This window comes from Trachurus trachurus (genome assembly GCF_905171665.1).
Source record: "Trachurus trachurus genome assembly, chromosome: 23".
NCBI lineage: Eukaryota > Metazoa > Chordata > Actinopteri > Carangiformes > Carangidae > Trachurus > Trachurus trachurus.
Window position 1 is genome coordinate 8,046,715 of NC_139912.1, and position 22,593 is coordinate 8,069,307.

Sequence of the window (22,593 nt, forward strand, 5' to 3'; positions counted from 1 at the left end):
GACCTGAACAGTTGCACAAACGTTCAGTTTGCCAACATTAAGTTTACAATGCAGAGATTATGTGCGATGCAGTTCTACTTGAAAGCAACAGACACATCAGCTACAATGTTAACATGTATTCCAAACCATGATAAGCACTTTATTTTTCAAAATCTCTTTATTTTGGTTATTTAAACATTTTACACTGATGGAAATAAGCACTTTAAGTTGTTCAGAATCAAATTGACTTTTGTCACGTTTATGAAAATAAACTGTTCACTGAATACATTCATTTCTCATTGTATTCGCATGATAAACAAGTTTGATCATCCATTGTTATGTTTTCACCTGTTGAAATATCAGATTGTGTGTTTATTAAAATAACAGACTGGAATGTGTTTTAACAAAGTCTCTTGTAATAAAAGCGTATATTTCAAAATATCTTCTATAAATCTCTTTTTTTCTCTCTTTCTCGCTCTGCAAAACTCCATTGCACACTTTCAGAATATCTTCACTAAAATCACAAATAAGGATTTCCATAAACTGCTGGCACAGTTAACTGCACTTTGCCTTAAAACCAGATATTTGAATTTGTAAATTGAGTCATGAAATAGCAGTCACATGAGAAAGGCATCGTCAGATGTTTTTGTCTTAAAAACATCCAGATGTAACTGTGACTTTGAATTATTTACTGTTGGCTCTGTAACATGACCTTACATAATGTACTATACAGATGTTTTCACTTGCCCTTTACAAACATACAGTACAGTGAATGGACAAACTAATAAGAGACATTTAATGATGACATAAAGCCTTGTAAACTGTTTAATCCCTTACTGGTTTCCCTTAATTGTCCCTTAAGTCTAACAAGGGAGGAGAATTACACTCCAACCTTATCTCAACTCAGTAAAATGTCACTTAAATCCTGTACACTCAACGTAAATACAGCAGAGTTCTTGTAGTTTCCTTTGTTAAATCTGTGTTTGTATAGACCTCTCTGTCTAATGAGGCAATGATAAACTTACATAATTTTGAAATTCCCAACCAGGAAATGAGATTTAGTGATTTGTTGTTTAAAAACTGCAATAGTAAATAATATAAGAAGGCTTTAACTTGTCTTTTATATACAGTATGTATATCATCTCTTAAAATGTGCAATTCTGCATTTGTTTTTCTTTTTTCTTTTTTTAAGGTTACCCAACTTACTTTAAGACAAAGAAAAATCACAGTCACAAGATAAAAATTTCACTTAATCACAAAAAAACACGTAAAACCGTAAGACAGGTCTGCTCTGAATAATGCACCTTCCACACAATAATAAAAAAAAAAGAGCGATGACAATACGATAATAAAGAATAATGTCAACATTAGTGAGAAGTAAATGGCAGATTAAATCATGCAGTCACATTTGAAGATGTAAACAAGATTAAAATTCTGTGGCCACACTAGCAGCAAGACTGTAAGGTTCATTACACAGCAGAGAGGAAAGTGTAGGATGGATGAAAAACAGTCCCTTACTAAATCCTGGATAACTCAAACTCAGCCAGTAGGTGGCAGCAGAGGAGAGATCCTGTTCTGTGTCTCAAAATGGTTTACGGCTGTGTGGAGTGAACACTCTCAGCAATTTGCGGCTAGAGTGGCCAGAAACACTGACTGAAAAGAAATTTAAAGGCAACAGAAGTGACAGGAAATACACAATTAATACATCGATCACATATCTTCAATCAGAGCCTTAAATCTAAAATCAGGTCTTTTTGCACTAGGTGATCAAAAAAGCACCTGTCTCCAGCACAGATGAGAGCCATGTTTTGCTTTTTCCCTTTTAGTGTGTGTACATGTGTACATACACACATACTGCACATGATGGATAAACTGATATGAAATGGCATTTTCTTTTTTAAAAATACAGGAATCGAGAGAGAAACCTCTGACAGACGTCCTTAACATCAGTCTCACGTTTGTTTCGTCTTGTCTGTGTGGACTGATTCCTGATTCTGTGTCGCCGTCGAGCGGATCTTAGGATGGACAGGAAAGTGTGTGGTCGTGGGAGTAAAAACCTGAGGCTCATTCACAGGCCAACTTGCTGTCAAAGCTCGAAAGGCCAATGGCAAAGGCTTGAAGAGCGCACATGGGATAGTTGTAGTCCAGCGTGAAGAAGTCCTCAGCCACTCGGCCGAACTGCATGACGATGTAGTCAGCTGGGGTGATGGAAAGGAAACAGAGTCAGTCAGTTGTCATTTTCTACAAATAAATGCTCTACATGACAATATTTTTATATCGAATTTGGGAGAAATGTCAGTAGTTTATATTACAAAACAGTATAAATGGTGTTCATTTTACTCAAACACATACCTATAAATAGTAAAACCAGAGAAACTGATCATTTTGAAGTGGTCTCTTAAACATACTGGCAGATGTTTCTTTATGTATTCTGCTTGTTTCTCAAGTACTCAAACTAACCATAACAATCACAAGAATAAGATTCCAACATCCAAGTTTCTACAGGCCACTGGAGTACAAATCCAGAGCAGCAAAGATGTGTAGATCAAATGCAAACTATTGTAAGAGTGGCATTAGTCCTTTTCTGTCATATTCCTTTCCCTGCTGTTTCCCCTGTGGCGCCAGGCCCTGATTACTCAATGAGCTCCACCTGGTCTAAGGAGAGGGGATAAAAGCTTTGGTGCCAGCAGTCAGAAGCTTTTAACACGGGGGCTGCTGTGTTCGCTGCTGCTCAGCCTGGCTGGTTTGTGGGGTTATATTCAGATTTGTGTCTGTTAATTAAGTGTCCTGGTCATTTTTTTTTCTTAATTATTTTAGAGGTGTAGTATTGTGCACCCCGCCCTCAACTTACGGTCGTTGTCGTGAACTATTTGAAAGTTTTTGACCGAAGCTTGAGTGACGCGGCCGTGGAAGTTGAGAACGTAGGACTGGGTGTCGTCGTTCCACACGGGGGCCTTGTTGTGCAGCTCTATCAGGTTGTCCAGCGAGTGATTCTGCCACCTGCTGAGGAGGCTCTCCTGCTCCTGTCACACATACACACGCCACAGGCAATGTTTTATTGTCAGGTTGAAAATACATTTCCGTACAATATCAGCCTAGTAAGGACGTCTGACTCACATTTTGAGGTCTGACAGGGACTCTCTCAAAGTTCATGTTCATGCCCGGGATGATTACTGTCATTTTTCGTGGTCCTTTGAATCCCAGCACATTGGTTTCCTGCCAAATGATACAGAGAGTGTGACAATTTCACTTAATGTAATGAATGAACGGGGACACACTAAGCATGGTGCTTGTCTTTGTCATTTGCTCACATAGCAGATGGCAGCCAGTTCCTGTCGGGTGTTGCTCTCTTCTAGCAGAGCCCCGGGGTTTTTGCAGGGATTGGTGCCGTTGTCGTACACAGTGAATTTGGTGCCCATGAGGTTAGACCTGAAATGACACATACAAACACACCCAGATTGGTAATAAGATCTTCAAAGTGTTTCTGTGCGTGGCTTTTCTCAAAAGCAACCAAATATAACTGATAAAAAAAAGGTGAATTTTAATACTTTGTACCCAGTTGAAAGCAATCGCAGCAATCAGCATGAGTCACTGCAAAGTGTCTACAGTTGAGCACAATTTGCTCTAAGTGGCTAATGCAGCTGTTTGTCACAGACATGGGTCGTGTAATTTCATACAATCTCTCTGTAAAAAAAAACTCTGAAATACTGGGCAAACTCCAGCATGACTTTTTGACCTTGTTAAAGGGATAGTACAACATTTTGGCAAATTGGCTACGCTGCGGAGTTGTTCATGCAAAACCGCTGATGCGCGTTCTCGTTGGAAGCAGTTTTTCAGCATGCATTTCTTGGATTGTGTATTTGATGAGTTTGATGAGGGAAACCAAGAAATCCCATTAGCCTCCGTAGCGTAGCTCTGAGCAGCTCACGGCTCTGCTCTGCTGTTCTAAAAATAGCTTGCACCGACAATTAAACCTACTCCTGAGACTATAGGGATTATGGCAATGGGCCAATTTGCCAAAATGTTGAACTATCCAGTTTGCTATCAACAAATGTCATTAGACTTGGTGAACCTAAGAGGAAAGCGTGATCTTACCTCAATTTTCCGATGAAGCTCTCGCCCTCTCGTGACAGATCAGTGGCATCCACTGAAATAAGGTAGTTAGACGTCTTGCTCTTCTTCCTCTTCCTCCCTGCCAGCAGAAACACCTGGAAAAGAGAGAGAGATCGAGATGTCGCTTTAAATTTGAAACAAATACTATATATTTAAAATCTAAACACTGTCTCAAAAACACCCTCACCCTCTTGCCATCCTCCCTCTCCATGTGCATGAAATAGGTGGGGTAGAGGCCGCGGTCCATGCCCTTCTTGTCCCGGCTGATTCGACATTTAACGGTGACGCCGCGTGGAGCTGGACGCAGCACGAACTCCTCTAGGTTGGCCACGTCGATTAGCGAGCTCTCTGCTGTGGGTGATCCTGGAGTTACAGCCTCCTGTGGGTCGAGAGGATACACGACATGCGTTTGTGAAGATAACGGCTTCATTCCAGTGCGGTTTGGATTGTGTAGTCTGTGTCGGAGGCTCTGTGAATCTTTAATTTACTCACTGAGACATCCTTGCCGCTGGCAGCAGACGCAGGCCTGGTGTCAGTGTGAGGAGACAGGGAACGTGTCCCCTCTTCCTCCACGTCGTCCTCATGTTCGCTGGATTCGTCGAAGTTCATGCTGCCAGACAGACCTGACGAAGGAGAGGGGGCAAAAGTTTTAATGATACATGAAACGTCGTTAGCTTTTTTCCTGCTGGGGAACTCATTCACGCGAGACAGAGGAGAAAAAGGAGTCCCAGAGGCTCTGTGTGTTTCCCCAACTACAAAAGAATTTCTAAGACTTCATTTTATTTCTTCCCAGAGGTTTCAATAGCTGCGCTACAAAAATTATCCCTGAGGTGCTTTTCTTTTTTTCCTTTTTTTTAAGCTTTTCGGTTCATCTGTGGTCTTTGATATGTAAAGGACAAATTTTGGAAAAACTGATGCAATACTTCAGCAATAGCCAGTGAAACACAAAGCTACAGTCCCTCTCTTTTATACTTCTCTAAAATATTCAAAGGGGGTTTTTCTTTTACACAGGGGAGACTGATTCCCGCACTTCAGCAGCGAAGGAAAGTGGAAGAATAAAGACGTGCGAATCCACTCCTCAGTGATTTCTATTAAGTCTGACTTTGCTCGGCTCACGCTCTCCAAAGGTCACTTTGAGCTAGTGGCCTCCACCGAAGCCCTAACCCATCACAGCCAGGGCATCGGTCTCTGTGAGGGGTGAGATTAGTGTCAGGAGACGGGGGCCGACGTCCCAGCATGCCATGCATATATAAAAGTCGTCGTCACATAGCTCCGTGCAGTCACACCAGTCGTGCAGATGTAAAACGGGCCGAGCTGATGCAGCCAGTGAAGACCGCTCGAGACATCTGTCTCTTCGCTGATAATTGGATTTTTCAGCCAAGATGCAACTCTTGGCTGCAGCTCCGGTCCATCTCAATGTGCTGTCGGAAGATGACAACCGCCCGCTGGCATGGAAACATCTCAGCGAGAGGGGGGGAAACTGTGTCATCCGGTGTTTTAAGAAATGTTGTAATTTTAACTGTCAGAACTTTTTGACTGTGATTAAAATGCAACTTGCTTGACCAGAAGTGACATTGATGATGATAATGTAGGTGATAAAAAGCTGAAGAGCGTGTTGTTGAAGTCTGTCTCATCATTACTGTAACCCAGTGTTCACACACACTTCTCCATCACCTGGACTAATCACATGAGGAGGAAGTAGCGGAGTTAAAGAACTGGCCTTCTCCTCCTTATTGAACAAAGTGAATTCAACAGTCAACACAGCCAAACACAATATTTACACTGGGGGTATCTGTGAGAGATGAACCCTGGATATGCAGCTGTCCCTGAGAGAAAGCACGAGTCATCATTAAATACAGATTGTAAATGTTAGCTTCGCTCTAACACTGACTCCAGGGCTCCAATTAAAACACCAAACAAAGTTGTATGAGCCAGTGGCTGATGAAATCAACCATCTGGAAATGTCTGAGAGGACACACAAGGGGCTAACCAGCAACCTAGTATATAAAACCAAAAAAAAGAAAAGAAAAATGAATCACATCCACATGATAATTACTACACTAAACCTTACGGCCAAAAATCCAGATTTTCACTGAAGGAGCTGATCAAAAATGAATGTAGTTGAAAATTTCTATTTCTTCCCTTTCCTGAGGGGGTCGGGGTGATATGCGAGGACGGGGGAGCCAAAAATACCTGCTGGAGCTCCTGAGGACATGTCCCTCTGCTAAACTGGGCTGACATTAACAATGAGGCTTTGCATTATTGAGAGGGACGGTGACATTTCCTGCCGCTGCATCGCATCCCACTAAAGCCCAGAGAAAGATATGATAACTGGAGCAGCTTTGATTCAATTTTGGACTCCAATACCTAACAGCCTACAAATTTCACATCCTCAGCCTTTGGATACACCTCCAAAAAGGCAAAGTGGTTCCACGTCGCCAAAATTACATAACAGCAGGAAAGCAGCCTGAAACTTTTTAATGGTTAGTTAACGTGTTTTGGTTTTTTTTTAGGATTGAGAAACTTGGGGTTTTTTGCTCATCAGTGGGACAAGGATTGAAAAAAAAAAAGTACACGACCCACTCTGAGCTAGATTTTGAGTACACCTTCCATAAACTTTATAAATCCCTGCCAGCTGGCTGCTGCTGAGTGTGGGTGGCAGTAGCTATAATGATGCCACAGATGAGCACTGCAGTGTGAACAATGCTCCGGCCTATTATTAAGTGACCCATTTCTCACTGCGTCGCCATCAATCATCTCGCCGTCTGCCTCCAGCTTCCATTACTGCAGCAGGAGAGCGCTTCAAAAAGTTTAAAGGATGTCAAAAAGTCTGAGTTTGTTTAACAGTAACTACCAATTTGGAGCGGTTTTAAGAACGGTGATGACATGAACAAAAGAGCAGATTAATATCAAATGCACTCATCATGATGACAGTTTATGTGAACGGCTGTCATCCTGATCTGATTGTCTTTGTGTTACATACATGCAATTAATTAACAGCAATGAAACGGGTGGTAAAATTCAGCTGTTTCCATGGAAATAATTGTCTAGCTGCCATTATCACTTTTGGGAAACCTGTAACATTTCACGAGGTGCACAGCAATCTCATCTCCTGCTGCTTTCAATGGAAACTTCGGCACAGTGTTCAGCGGGAGCGAGTGACCTGGATATACCTCAATTATACCTCCATCATGCCGTTTAAAACCATAAAAATCATTAAGCTGCAGAAAGTGGAGGGATCCAACTCCAGAAAATCACACTGACTGCAGGTCATGTCTGTAATATACTGTAAAAATGAACAGTTTAACTAACTTTAAGTTACTCCTTCAGTATAAGAGCAGGAGAAAGTACTCACCTTGTTTCTGCAGTAATTCATGGATGTCTGTCTTGGGCTCTAGCAACGTCTCGGTGTCTCCGTCTCTCTCGGGCTCCTCGGCGGCAGGGGACTGGGGCTGGGACTGAAGCTGGAACTGAGACTGGGATTGGGACTGGGACAGGGACTGGGGCTGGGACTGGCTCACCGAGAGGATTTGGATTTTTTTCATTCCCAGGTCAGGGGCCTCTGAGCCCAAGAAGGCAGCTGGGCCGTCGATACCTACAGTACGGGAAAAACAGCTCCAAGTCAGTGAGACGTAATCTTAGTTGCTGGAGTTCTCATGTTGTGCTGATTACACAGATTGCTGCACGTGAGTCATCACAGTGACTGAAAAGCTACACTACTTTAATTAGCTTAAGACTTGCCTGAGGTGCCGAGGAGGTACCTAACATATAATTGGTGTCACATATTTCTAAACAGTGCCACATGCACTCCTGTTTATGTAAATACTCCCTGCAGCAAAAATGAAGAAACCCTGTGAGTTTTCTGTCTTGAATTTGCCTAAACGAACACATAAACCTAACAGTTCCTCTCAGTTCAGTCTTTGTTTATAGCCAGTGTAATGGTTTTATGGTCATCTGAATGCAGATAAATGTCTCTCGACGTGAGATGTTTTCCCTCACCATCCATGATGACATCGTTGACGATACTGAGGTGAGACTCCACCAGCGGGGCCTGCTCCTCGCCTCGCCGCGTCCTGGAGCGCCGGGGCCAGGCCTCCGTGTTGGGCTGCACCATCAGAGGTTCTTGCCGCTTCCTCCGCTGCTTCTGCTCCAGCAGCGCCCTCTGTGGGTCGAACAGGGAAACAGAAATGAAGTGCGAAGTTTAATTCTACATTCTACGGCCATGTGACTGGAAAAACATCACCCTATACATGTATGATATAACAGTCTTCTATTATATATAAAGATAGGTTAAGAGCACTTAGCCGAGGCTTTGGAGAACATCGACTCTGCGAGCTGAGTGTAATTACATTAGCATGCATGGTAAGCTACAACCTGTGTGTGTCAGTCCGTGTTGCAAACGGCCAGGAGCATAACATTAAAGATAAAAGACACAGGTCACAGCTGCACTGCACAGTGAGTATTATCCTCAGAGGAGAGCTGAGGCTCATGGGAATTTGATTAGAGATATTGTGCCATAGAATTTAATTTAATCAGATACTTGAACATTTTATCCTCCGGGGACCATGAATGTCTGTACAATGCATCCAGTCCATCCAGTTCTTTTTGTGATTTTTACTTTGGAGCTTTTACTTGTCATTTTTTCTTTTCTGTTTTTCTTTCAGATACCCATAGTTTTTCATTGTATCATTCAATAGGACTCCATTAAGTGGTGTATATCATCTGTTTAAATAACAAGAGAAGCATGTTATTTTGTGTTCTCTATGTGATTTATTTTTTGTTTTATGTTGTGTTTTCATTGTAATAAGGCAGCTAACATATGCTGTATGTACTATGTATGTATGACATGTTGCAGGGATGTCAAAGACCGCACTTCTTTTTGCTGCTTAAAACTCAAATAAAGATATTGTGTGGGGGAAAAAAAAGTCAGAAGCCCATTTACCGGTAATCACACACACTATGGCAGGAAGAAAGGAAATGACATCCTGTCTAGACCTGTACAGATAAGTCTTCTATAGCTATATGATGGAATGAGTCACATCTGATCTTTTACATCTGAATATCTCACATAAATAGAAAAGACAACCTTGTAAAAGCCTTTTAGGGCCAGACAACTTTAAATCATTATTCAAAATGTGAATACAGTGATCAACACTCCATTAACAATGGAGTCGTACAGTACAGCTGATATTTTGTGAATACCCAATGACTCATGCAGTTCAACCGAATTAATAACCTCAAGAGTGTGACAAAAAGAGGAAGCGGGAGGCAAAATGTGGCCATAATATAAAAAAAACAAACCCACAGTCATGCCAAGTCTGGAATACCTCCGAGTGCACTGAATGAGTTCAGTGAGCAAAGTAATGGGTGCTCCGAGGGTCTCACTGGTGTTATTGGTGCACATGGTTCCTGCCTCATCATTTGGTCTCTCAGGCTCTTCAAAATGTGATAACTTCACTAGCGTTTGTCCCTGATGACTACACAGGATCAAAGAAGTGCTTTTATAGGTACTGTGACATCCTGACTTCACATCCTTAATTCACCCTGGTCATGTTGTATCAGCCCCCACCCCCCCCTGAGCTCCAGCCTCTGTGGTCGGGGTTGGCCGATGGATTACGCAAGCGCATTAATTAGCGCGTCAAATGCACAACAACAAGTCCTGTTTAGCGATGCTGCCTCCTGAGCCGGAAGATACCGGGAGGCCTCGTCTCATATTTGTCGGACTAAAAAAAAACACACTTTCATAACTCAACAGAGCTTTGAAATGTGTCACTCGTAAATCACAACAGCGAGAGCAGATGTTGCTGTGGCTGATTTCCATGTGAAAAAACTGTATTTGTGTGATATAAAATAAAAACAAAGAAAGGTGAAAGAGTAAATATGTTATGTAAGAAAAAAAACATCATGTTAATTGTTTCAAAATGATTTTGAGTCCTGGGAGCGTTTATGAACCAGACATGGGTGTGTTATCATTTCAAAAGACCCTGCCCAGGATTAGCATGCTCGCTTTATGGCTATAAATAAAAGGCGACAAATGAATAAAACATCAAGCGGGATTATCATAATCATCATCACTACTGTTGGTGGAATAAATGGATATGGAAGTACCGCCAAATATCAGAAAGCACATCAATGGTGATGGGAAAAAAATGACACAATCCTGATGATGATGATAAAGTTGAGGGAAAAGGGAAATGGTTTTTCTTGGGGCTTACACATTTCCCTGCCAAATTTATATTGTGTTATTTTTTTTAATCAAATCAATTTTTAAAATTAAAATTCCACTTTTTACAGTGACCACAGAATTAAGCACAACCACACAAAGTTTGTTGAATGAAACGTCCTGCACCGTATGTCTCCACACTGGACTAATTCCTCATTTAATCAAACTTTGACGGGTGTGTTTTCCTTCCTCTTGCTGCTATTTTAAGCCAATCTATTGTAACATTCCCTCCTTTTGTAAAGACTCGGTGTTTGACATTTTCAGACCAGGATGTGACTTAATTCAGGCTTTTACAGTCCTTCCTTTGTCTGGCAAAACACTGGAAGCAGAGGAAACTTAATTACACTGTATAATCAAGTGTGTCCCTAACAGTCTGATACTGATTATACAGACAATTATAAACACAGAGAAGCTGAAGTTAAAGTTTGCTCTGAGTCTGAAAACATTTAAAAAGCAGCCACAGATATTTATCTCGATTAAATTGTTATCATGAGTCAAGATGGAAAAAAAAAAACATATCTGTTGAAGAAATATTAAAAAGTTACAAACCCGTTCCATTGACATCCTGAACAAGAGTTGGCCAAAGTTAACAACTTTCACTACCGGGAAAATGTTACATGTCCCATTTGTGGTGAGGTCAGACGAAGCTCTGTTCTCCCCCGAACAGCATTGATCCTGCTGGGTACAACTCTGTCCCCCTGTCCCTCATTCCTCCTCCTCCTCCTCCTCCTCCTCCTCCTCCTCCTCTGCAGCTGAACGTGAGGATCAATAAACCAACAGCCTCCTCGGCTCTATGTGGTCCTCTGGCAGGAAAGAATCTGCCTCTCCATCCAAACACTGAGCACCAGAGTGTGTGTGAGTGTGTGTGCGCGCAGTCACCGTTGCTAACTGAATCAGTAGTCATTAGCACTCCAGCAGGAGAGAGAGAGAGAGAGAGAGAGAGAGAGAGAGAGAGAGAGAGGGAGGGAGTCTGTGAGGTGTGCCCCATGTGAGATACGCTCCTGGAATGAGTCTCTGAGTGGTTTTGATTTGACTGTTTGAAATGGGGAAAACACTGAATTAAAAAAAAAAAAAAACAGACAAAGAGGAAGTTTTTTTTTTTTTCTGTTAAACACTTTCTCATATTTTCCATAACCTGCGTCCGATCCCGCTCTGGGATTAAGTGCATTGTGTGTTTGTCCTCATGACTTATGTAAGAACACAAGTGAGGCTGTCTGGACTCTACACAAAGTGTGCAGCACAACTGAACCACAGTGGGACCACAGGACACACACACACACACACACACACAAAGCCAGGCGCCCCGCACTAAATCCTTTCCCTCTCTTTGAACTCACCAATCTGGCGCTCATGTTTCTTTCCTGCCTAATGTGTGAGATAGTGGAGCAAGGCTTCCAGCTTAAAATCAAAGCCTCTACGCCGCGACTCTACAGCAAGGTTGGGGATAAAGCGCCGCCTCACTGGGCGCCCCCCCCCCCCCCCCCCCCCCACCCCCCACTCCCCTGAGAGGGGAGGGATGAAAAGAGTACAAATGTGGAACAGAGGAAGGGGCTGTGTCAGGTAATCGGCAACAAGAGGAAACAATTCGGCTTTAGCGAGCGAGCAAGCGTTTAAATTCCAAGTGACTGGGCAGGTGAAAAACAGGAGATTTCCAGAGCCGCTGCATTAATCGCTGAATTGCACACACGATGCTGGAGCTGCTCTCTGCCAAATGCAGGCACCCTGTGGTGAAAACAGCAGAACACCAGGCCATCTGAGTCCTTTCATCTACTAGTCTTATGCAGGTGTAACAGAGGCCAGGCCTTCAAACTGAAGCATCATCTATGCATGAGTTAGACGGCTTTCATGACAACAAAACACAACAACAGAGTGAATAAAGCGAGTTGTTTGAAGTTACCTGTTTTTCCAGCTTCTGTTGCATTAGACTGGCGCTGTCATCTTCGATACCACTGCAGAGAAAGTGGAGAACATTATAATGAGAGCTTCATCTGTGGCAGCATCTTCACCGAGTTTGTTTTTCCCGCTCGGACCAGTAGAGGGCACCACTGCTGTTGGATTAACACAAGGCTCCTTTAAACTTTTAAGGATGTGCAAAATGTTTTAGTCGCAGTAGTGAGAGCAAGGGAGTAATACAAAAAATAAAAAAGAATCAGAAATATCTACCATAAAATGTAATCAAAAGTCTAGACTGAGTGTATACCGTAGACTAGAGATCAGTGATCTTCTGAGACAGAAGGTGAACAGTGAGTTGAGTCACTGGTGAGAATGACGGAAAGAAAGATAGAAAAAGCACATTTGTGCGTGAAAGAGAAGAGGAAAAAGAAGGAGAAAGCTCCAGCTGAGAAAACGCCTCGCACTCTGGGTCCTCTGGGCATTCACCCCGGACACCTATCTGAAGGGACTGGGCCCGTGTTGCTTAGCTACAGTGAGGAAAGAGAAGGGCAACAGCAGCAGGAGTCGGTACTGTCTGTCGGTGTGTGAGTCAGAGACCTACAGTTACCTCACACACACACACACACACACACACATACACAAGTCAGTCACATGGGCTGACTTACAGTGCAGGTCACCGACTCCATTCCTCACGTCTTTAATCTTTTCCCTGTCGAGTAAATCTTTAAATGTTACATGTTCGGCTGGGCTGAGATTAGTTTTTTTTATAGGATAAAGGGTATAGGATGAGAAGTCTTCGACTCACACTCCCCATCTTCTCATCAGATATCTGACTCGCTCCCTGTTTCCATCTCCCTCAGTGACTCCCCCCTCCCCACACACACACAAACACACACAGCTTCTAGTGTGTAGTGGATGACACATGCTGCTTGAGGTCCTCGTGCGTGATGGTGGCAAAAGGTGACATAAGCTGGAAACTCAAGAAACACACAAGTGTCCTGATGAGCCTGTTCCACTCATCTCAAGCCCACAGACTGACAATTTACATCATCATCATCATCTGCAGCCTGTATGAGGCTCTAGTCATGATCTGTCATCCCTGTGTTAGATTTAGTCATCTCGCACCAGCTTCTCATGTCATCATGACTTGTAAATCCTTCTCCTCTTGTATGTATTTATTTATTTATTTATTTTTCTCTTTCATTGTTTGTTCTTGCTTTCACTCTCATTTCTTTTTCATGCTTCATTCAAACAAACACACACATATGCACCATATTCTTGTCTTCATTCATTTGTCTAATTTTGTCTTGTCAAACTTTGTAATAAGTTGCTTTTTGTATGTTCTTCTCTGCTTGTGTTTGTTTCCCACTTGTCCTGTAAAATTTAGCACCCAATAATAGTAATAATAATAAAAATAAATAAATAAGTAAAAGTAAATCGTTCTCCCAGGGTCCCGCAGTGATAATGGTAAACAGATGGGTGCCATGGGAGGCCGGGATGGCACCGGAGAGCAGGTGCTGGTGACAGGGAGAAGAGTCAGAGAGGGGGAAGATGATGATAGTAGTTTTAATCAGACATCAGATACGAGGATCGGTGAGGAGAGAGAAGAGTGAGACTTTAAAGCCAGCTGAACTTCTTCCAGAGAGATTTTTATCGAAGGCCCCGGAAAGATTTACAAACTGTTTGTCTCAAACTAATGTGATTATCCAACAATCAGACCAAGGCATGAATAACTCTGATTAAAATGTTTACTGAGATTTCCCACTGGGCTGTTGCCGTTAATATTGCTGTTTCCATGGTACAAAGCGCGGTCTGATTAATGAGCGGAGACGCACCCTCTACATCACGATACAAAATGAGATTTTCCCTGATGTTTTCCGCCTCCAACACAATCTCTGTGTTGTGCTGCTGCCGCGGCACATCCCCGAGGTGATCCTCGTCTGAATATTTTATGGCAACTTCGACACAGAGAATGTTTTCCCAGATAAAGACGCGCCACTCGGTAGCAGCAGATGATGATGAAGAAGAAGAAGAACATTAAGTCTGTTTGTAGCCTAGAGAGCAATAGCAACAGATGAAAGAGGCTCAGCGGGAAAACACTGGACGGCAACGTGCTCAAAAATGCGAAAAGTAAAAAAAAAAAAAACAATTACAGAAGATGAAATTAAAATGAAAGTCCTTCACATATTTTACAGCAAGTCGACTTATTCCAACAATCCGCAATCATTAGGATATCATAATCGGAAGTGGTTTGACTGAACCTCAAAATACCCAGCATACCTTGGTCACACTGAGGCATTTAGGGTTAGTGACGTGGTAGCAGACTAGAGATGAATTTCATTTGTTTGGTTTTTTTAAGCTATATGTTCTGCTTCCAGTGTGTGTAATGTGAGGATTTGCTGCTTTTCTCTATTTTCCATCATTATCAGTTGAATATCTTTTGACCTATGTACAGAACAAGACGTTTAAAGATGTTACCTTTGAAATCAGGCAATTTCACCCTTTTCTGAAATGTTATAGAACGTAATTAACTGAGAAAATTATCTGTATATTAAATCGATAAGGAAAATAATGGTTACTTGTGGCGCCTAATCTATACACAGCCAAGCCACACACACACACACACACCAAAGCTGCTCATCATTCTATAAATTCATGTTGATCTTTAATTAAAACAGCAGGGGCTTCAAGCCACCCTCCTGTCTGTCCATGACCTTCAGGTAATTCAACCAGCAGATGTGAAAGAGGGGGGTGTGACGTGAGTGTGTGTGTGTGTATGTGTATGTGTGTGTGTGTGTGTGTGTGTGTGTGTGTTGGAGAGAGAGTTTGTATTTCAGGGTGTGTATTCTTGCTTGTTACCTTGCTGTTGAGTTAGAGGAGAAGCTGGCAGAGCTGGAGGGTCTTCAATAGTGGCACCAGATCAGAACCAGGAGCACAGGACATGTTGAAAATGAGAAAGTGAGACACATTAACAACAAGATCAAAGTCTGTGGGATTTGGATTAAAAAAAACCTTAAAGGGATAGTTCAACATTTTGGTGTTGTTTTCGAGGCAAATGCAGAGACTGCTTGCCGAAAAACTGCCCCCGACAGGAACGCGTATCAGTGGTTTTGCATGAATTTACCTAGAAAACAACTCCGTCTCGTAACGTTCTGTTATTATCTCATAGTGTGGTGAATGTGCAGGTCACAACTTGTCCACCAGAGCGTTTTGGAGTTGTTGGATTGTGTATTTCATGAGTTTGATGAGGGAAACCAAGAAATCCCATTATCCTCCGTAGTGTATCTCTGAGCAGCTCACGGCTCTGCTCCGCCGTTCTTGCACCGACAATTAAAGGTAGCGAACCTACTGCTAAAACTGGCAATCCCTAAAATGTTGAACTATCCAAGATCCAAGAGAGTATGATCACAACGGATGACACTCTCATCTTTGTCTCTATGGGGTCCATAGCACTTGAATCTAACCAACCATCATCTCTGAGTGTTTAACACTAAACTTAATTCTAATCCAAACCCTAATACCAGCTCTTGACACTTTTAAAAACTTGTGGAGCCCAGCATCTTGTCTGTTAGTCAAAGCTGTCAGTCCTTTAGTCCTTTCATGCATAGTAAAAAAAAACACAACACATCACACAAGAACCCACACAACCACACACAACCTGCTTCATCACAGTTGTGAGTGAGTGATCAATGTTTCATCAGTCTGTCACAGCTTGGGTGACAAGAGAGAGAGAAGGACACGCCACTGTTGTCCCCTCCCGTTGTGTGTCAGACCGAGGTAACCATGGAGATCTTCGTCTCCGTCGACGGCGCACCTCCACCAGCATTGATTAAAAAACCTGCAGCCAGCTTCACTGTAATTGGACGCCTTAGCACCGCCATGTAAAGATTTACCACGAAACACAGGGAGGGTTCAACCGAGGCGTGTAATTGTCTCTGAGCTGCACGTCCAAACTGAATATTATTTATCAAGACCTAATTTGATTTTAATGCTATAAATGCTGTGAATGATGAAATGGTAATAACTGACAACCATGCCACAAAGGCTGTAAAAGAAATTTTGACCAGTGACTCTCAACAAATAGCTTTGATCATGACAGTATAAAAACTGAATGGCACTGACCAGTGGGATCTTATTATTGTATGAGAGTCCATTTGCTCTGTTGTTCATTATAATTAAAAATTATTCCACTTTCCCACTTCAAAAAGAAATCTGAAAGTTGAATGAGCGTAACTTATTTTCTGCCACAGGCAATTCCAACTTAAAGAGGATACGGAGGAAAATGAGGGCTGATAAGATTAAATGCTTAATTCCCCCGTGGCTCAGAGCAAGGTTCGCACAGTAAGAGAGAGAAATTATACTAAAATACATGAAAAAAGGGACAGGCACGGTATCTGCCACTGAGGCCAAGCAGTCTCTGGTGGGATTTAGTTTAGTTTTCAACTAAAGAGTTCAGAAACAGAGAAAATCCCCAGCATCTGTAGCTTTAGGTGAACAGTTACAGTCAGGGAGCAGAGGTTGTGTTTCTACTGGCTCTAAGGAATCAAACCTGGCAACTTCACTGTAACAACAAGACTGTAAAGGCAGAAGCTCAGCTGTTATCACCAGAGATAGTTACAGTGAGGAACCAACACTACCAGTTGTCATTTTCTACATTTCTGACTAAATTATTTAATTAGTAATAGGGCTGAGTTTAAAAAATAGATTTCCTGATTCTTTTTTATCTTCATTTGAAAGATCTAATATCAATTGATAAAACCCTTAGATCGATCTTTTGATGTAGCCTATGCCATTACACTGTTGCACTGTTTAATTCTGGAGTGGGTCATGTTAAATAAATGTCCATAAAAGTAACAGCTTTTGGGTCGATTCAATGTTGTAGACCTGAATATTAAAAATAAATAAAAAATAAAAAAACACCAGATTTCCATCTTTGTACAATTTGCAACATTAGTTGCATCAGTTGAAAATCACTTTCACAGGTAACAGTCATGCAAAACAGATCATCAATCAATTAATAAATTAGCATTTCAAAAGATATGCAGCATATTAGCATATATCGATGTTGATGTTTTATCTCACTCACAGAAGGAAAATAAATAAATGCAACGTCATCACCTGCTCCTTTAACACTTCTGGCTTCCTCTGTGTTCACTTCTTAACATCACTTTGTCACCCTCAAAGTCTTTTTCCAAAGGCAGTTTACAGGATACTATAAGTTTATAAGGAGAGAAAAGCTTGAAGTGGTTGCCCTAAGTCTTTCCAGATGCAGTGTACTTTTCCTGAAGTGGATCAGTGATAAAGGCAAGAGGCTAAGAATAGCACGTACGTGATACTGTCATCAGAACAGAATCTTAGACATCACCGAGTCTCGGCCGAGGAAACGATACGACACATTTATACAGTGAAAGTAACATCAGCTGGTTTAGCGATCAGTGGGATGGATACTCTAAGCACGTAGTTACATGTGTGTCGAGTGCTATGAATGTTCCAATCAAGCAGCCAGCAGCATATAAAAATAAAAAATAAAAAACAAGTCGTACAGACACGCACAGAAATCACCAACTCTGGTTACAGCGCACACAGTCGCAGCCTGATGCCCTGAATAAGTAAAGGCATGATGGCAGAAACATGAGCAAGAGGCACATCTTTGACTGCAGGTCAGCCACTCAGCCGGCCGCAGGGATGGAGCAGCGACTGGAAGAAACATTATAGTAGTGCTGCTAACCTCTACCCTGGCACAGGCTGCTCTGCAATCCTCAGCCCTGAAAACCCAATACAGCACGCACAACTGAAGCCAAAGTGTCTCTTTCTGTGTCAACGATGTGGTCTGTTAGCCTGCTCGACACAAAGTACAAGTTTTGAAGGACATGACGACAAAACAGCTGTTCCCAACTTCTAGTACAAAGATGATAATGCAGATACGTGTGCAGCTACCTGTATGACCAGCGGCTGTAGACAGGCTGAGCTCCACCGTTCTTTACAGTGTCCATGGATGCGGCTGCAGGAATGCTAGTAGTCCAGGGCTTCTCCTATCTACAGTATCACAAAAATATTCATTTACACCGGGGCTAAGAGTTTCTGTGCTCAGTCCTAACAACAACAACAGCAGCAGCAGCAGCAGCAGCAGCAGCAACAAGCCCTGCAGACTCCAAGGTCTCTGCTATTATGTCACCGAGAAAGAGTAGCTCCGTCCCACCCATGGGGAGTGACATCCACCACTGCTGAGGCAAGGCTGAGGTCGGGGAGGCTTGGAGCTGTTACCATGACTTCACACTTCAGGCAGCACTCAGGGATTCAGCCAGGGATGGTTGGGGATAGTGACAGGCCGAAACGCTGCTGCATCACATTATTAACCTTCACAAAGCCAGGTCCGAATGCTCTGTGAAGTTTGGGGAAGTTCCTCTACCTAGAACAGGCCTCGACACCCCTGGACAAAGAGGTAAGCATGCTGCGGAAATATTTCTAAGAATATCACTTAGCTATCACCTACTAAGTTCCTCTTTTTTTACTGACCAACTACTTTCCAGTAACTTTCGGAGAGACGCAGCGCTCATTTCCTCTGACTCACAAGCCGGACACGACATATATCAAACCACAGATGCACAATCTGTCTGGCATCTGACTTGTGTATGCAATAGTGGGAATTTGTTTTACTTAAAATAGCCTGAATCTCCCTTAAAAGATCGACTGTGTTCAAATGTCAGCATATGACCAAGACAGCCCAGTCTGTGTCCATCATTATAAAACTAATTCAATAACTTGAAACCTATAGATCGCCCTGTCTAAAAACAGACACGCTGTGAAGAACTTCATCTAGTTGCTAGGAGACCAGAGGCTCCCAATCATTTTTTTTTTTTCTTTTTTTCTGTGCCTATTTGCAAGAGCAACAGAACCAAAGCACAGAGAAAATGATGGGTTTGTGTGTGTGTGTTTGCCCTGAGAGAGGGCGGTGAAAATGGCATATAAGTCAATGGATGATAAGCAGGGGAATCATTCACCAGAGGGAGTAATTATTGAGCTCAAAACAAATGATGGAAATAAGCTACAGGAGTTGATAATAATACTATTTCCCTTGAGGGATCCAAGGGAAACACTCACTCATGACTCTACGACTATGATGCTTCATGTTGTTTAGACAGCTTTCAAATGAATGTGAGCTACTGTCCATTAAATGTTTGGCAGTTGGAGTCACATACTCTGCCGTAACCATGTCTAAAAGGAAACATCATGCTGCTGTGCCATTTAAAACAAGGACAGTGAGTCTATTACAAACAATAGAAATGGTTCTTCAGTGTCTTAGCCCATGGGAACTAGTGTATTACCCTGATTGGCTGGGCCATGTGTTTGGAGTCCGCTGGACAACCACAGTAAATCACCACACAACCACAGGCCATGCTTGTCGCTGCAGAGGTCAACCACTACCGTTGTGGAGAATTTCTTTGCAATCGATCAATTCATAATGATAGTGTCACACTGTTCAGATAAGATGCTGGTTTCAGTATCAAACTCATTCCTTTTTGGGGTGGATAGACACATAGTACATTTAGCAGGTTCAGCCAAACCCTTGTGCACTCAGAAACCCACTGATAAATATTCAGCTAAAGCAGCTGAGGTTCTGTTGGCGATGTGGAAGCTCATTAGTGACCTTTCTGACCTCGTTCAATAATGTACTCCGCAAAGACTGTCGACTCTAAAGGATACTGTGAACAACAATAATGGATGCTTTTGTAATTGTAATGCTGATGGTGATCCTATACTGTGTTTTTCTTCAATAATCAGCAATGTTGACCTACACAACTCATTAGTTATCACTACACAAGCCCCACGCTGTCACAGGAGTTCTTTACCATAGATGTCCTATTTCTCATGTTGTCCGTCAACACAATAAACCTGAGGATGTATGCATAATGAAACCAAGTGTGGAAAAAAAGAAAATCACATCAGCCTCCCACTTTGAACACCACACACACACACAACACAACACAGCAGTTTTTGCAACATTACACTTGTGATTCTGTCACGAAAGCTGTCACTCCTCAGATGTGTCATCTCTCAAACTGAAATTTGCGACAGATTTACTCTGCAGAGTGATCCAAAAAAAAAAAAAACCTCTGCAGAAACACAATGCAACAAGAAATAATAAGAACAATAGTAACAGTCATGATTAGGCTACATTTATGAGAGATGAATAAACTGGGATTAAAAGTGGATAAGAGCCTCTTATTCTGCTGTCTTTCGAGGCTGACTGTCACAAGTGCTGAGTCAGACTTTGGTGAACTTAAACACAAACCGTGTGCATCACAGCTGGTGAGCTGATCAGAAATGAGCCCATTGGTGCGTCTCGTGTTACTAAACTGACACAGTTACAAGGCCAAGAGTTTTCCCTGTGTAAAAATCGCAGCGCTTGACATCTGGAGATAACATAAACAGGGTGGAAGCTAGCGAGGCCGGGTCGTTTTCTATCCCATGGACACACAGTCAGGCACCTCACATATTATGGATGTATATGTCCTACAAAGGCGTTTTAACAAGTACATGCCTGCATAAAGCAAACAACATAATTACAGTGCAATGATCACAGACACTGTCACTGTAATGAACATTATCTAGCATTATGGGTGTGTGTTGTAAGAACGGATCAAATCAAACAAACAGATTGTAACTGTCACAGGAAGGGTGGGGGCTACTTTGATTTTAATCTCACTGCAAAATGAAAGCCTCTGCTCCAGCATCAGTGCTACCACTACACACATATACACATGCACACACCTGTTTGCATGACCAGCAGAGCGGATGTGGGGGGGACTGTGGTGTAATACTAAAGCAAATTCTGTGTATAAAGTGTGGCTGACCCTCCCTGTTATTTTCAGATGACATGGTCTACATGTTTTTCCATTTTCTAACTGACTGATTATTTACCTACTGATCGTTAATTCTTTGGGTTTACAGCTTTATTGCTCATCTGTGTGGTGAGGACGAACTCTGGGTTACAGGAATGCTTTGACACAGGACAAGAAGATGGAGAAAGGCATGCTCAAACATGACATGCAAGCATTTCTGTGTTTTGTGTCGTCTCTCTCTCAGGCTTCTCACTCACTGATTTCAAAGCCAAGCCTTGTCAGAGCTTTGAAGAGGCTGAGTGCCTCACTGCCGAGTATTTGACACATTGTTATTAAACAGAGCCTGCTGGATTTGTGGCCCTCATAATAAACAATCCGACGTTTAGATTCTACATATTTAGGGACGGTGGGTTACATGCTGTTGTTGCTGTTGCACCTAAATCATATCCACAGCAGCCCAGATGTTATGGATTCATTTGTAACAAAAAAAGAAGAAGACTCTCTCGAGATTATATAAATAAAAAATGACTGACTGGCTTTGTCGAAATGCAACTCGAGCATCGTTTTACACATGGATGCGTGGTTTTGAAGTTCGTTTTCACATCATTGCTCCACTCTCATAATACAGGACACATACATTTGACTGATTAGATAACGTAAGCCGCTTGTGGTTTTTTAGAGGAATGTTTTTTCTTTTCTATTGTGCGGCTGGCTACCACGTTCAGTAATTTCCGAAGCGTTTATGTCTTTTTTCGCTGTAATGTCACGACGGCTCGCTCGCTCGCTCGCTCGGCTGTGCTTGGCGTTCAGGGAATAACACTGGTGGTCAAAAGGAGAGAACAGACACGGTTACATGCATTTGTTTTTATGTAATGCCAGCGTATTACCGTTACATGCTAACGTTAGCTGCTTCAGCACAGCCTCCCCTGTGTGTGTAATGGTGCCTTTATAAAAAAAAAAGTTGTGGGCGACAGTTTTAAGTTTCTCGGCGTAAAAGAAAACGGTAAGCACGTCGGTTAGCTCCACAGTGTAGAATTACTCCAATAGAACAAATACGAACAAAGCGTAAAAGTGTATTGTATTTTTTACCTTATGCTGTAGTAACTCATGTTTGTCCACCGTTGCTAAGGAAGATCCAGCGGCACACTTTTTGTGGACGCGGTTGGGGAGAACTGTTACTCGGTCCTTAGTTACCGAACGCACCAAGAAGCGGCGCTGCTATTGGTCCGCCGTTTATTTAGGTGGGCGTTGATTGGATGATATTCCACAGTAAGGGGGTGGAGAGAGTACTTCGCAGAGGAGCGCTCTTGATGTTTTCCTTTTACCTCAAAAAAGCCTGAAAATCACAAATGTATCACAGGAGATATGAAAAAAATGTATGTAACTATACATAAGAGGCTTTAATTGGCTAAATTGATAGAAACCATGACAACAGATTTTCAACAGACCCGAGGAACCCATCAAGACATTGTAAGGTCTGTATCTTGTACTGTAGCTTGTATTTTCTCTTGTAAAATGTAAAATGAACATATTACTAATCAG

General features: G+C 42.3%; 1 protein-coding gene across 5 annotated transcripts; it reads right to left on the reverse strand.

Annotated features, from left to right (window-relative positions):
• Positions 1–188: 188 nt before the first annotated feature.
• On the reverse strand, positions 189–22,211 carry tulp3 (TUB like protein 3). 5 transcript variants are annotated; one of them, XM_083999851.1, is made up of 13 exons: positions 22,141–22,211; positions 18,146–18,244; positions 15,068–15,109; positions 12,213–12,264; positions 8,092–8,254; positions 7,448–7,687; positions 4,585–4,715; positions 4,280–4,471; positions 4,075–4,187; positions 3,291–3,408; positions 3,097–3,195; positions 2,831–3,002; positions 189–2,177 (listed from the first exon to the last, which is right to left on the reverse strand). In XM_083999851.1, the coding sequence occupies exons 2-13, from the start codon at positions 18,199–18,201 to the stop codon at positions 2,044–2,046; spliced, it is 1,512 nt and encodes a 503-aa protein (XP_083855977.1). In that variant the 5' UTR covers positions 18,202–18,244; positions 22,141–22,211; the 3' UTR covers positions 189–2,043. The 5 variants fall into 5 exon arrangements, with proteins under 5 accessions (XP_083855977.1, XP_083855976.1, XP_083855979.1 ...); XM_083999850.1 differs by lacking the exon at positions 22,141–22,211 and having other exon boundaries at positions 18,146–18,365; XM_083999853.1 differs by lacking the exons at positions 18,146–18,244; positions 22,141–22,211 and adding an exon at positions 17,327–17,472.
• Positions 22,212–22,593: the final 382 nt, after the last annotated feature.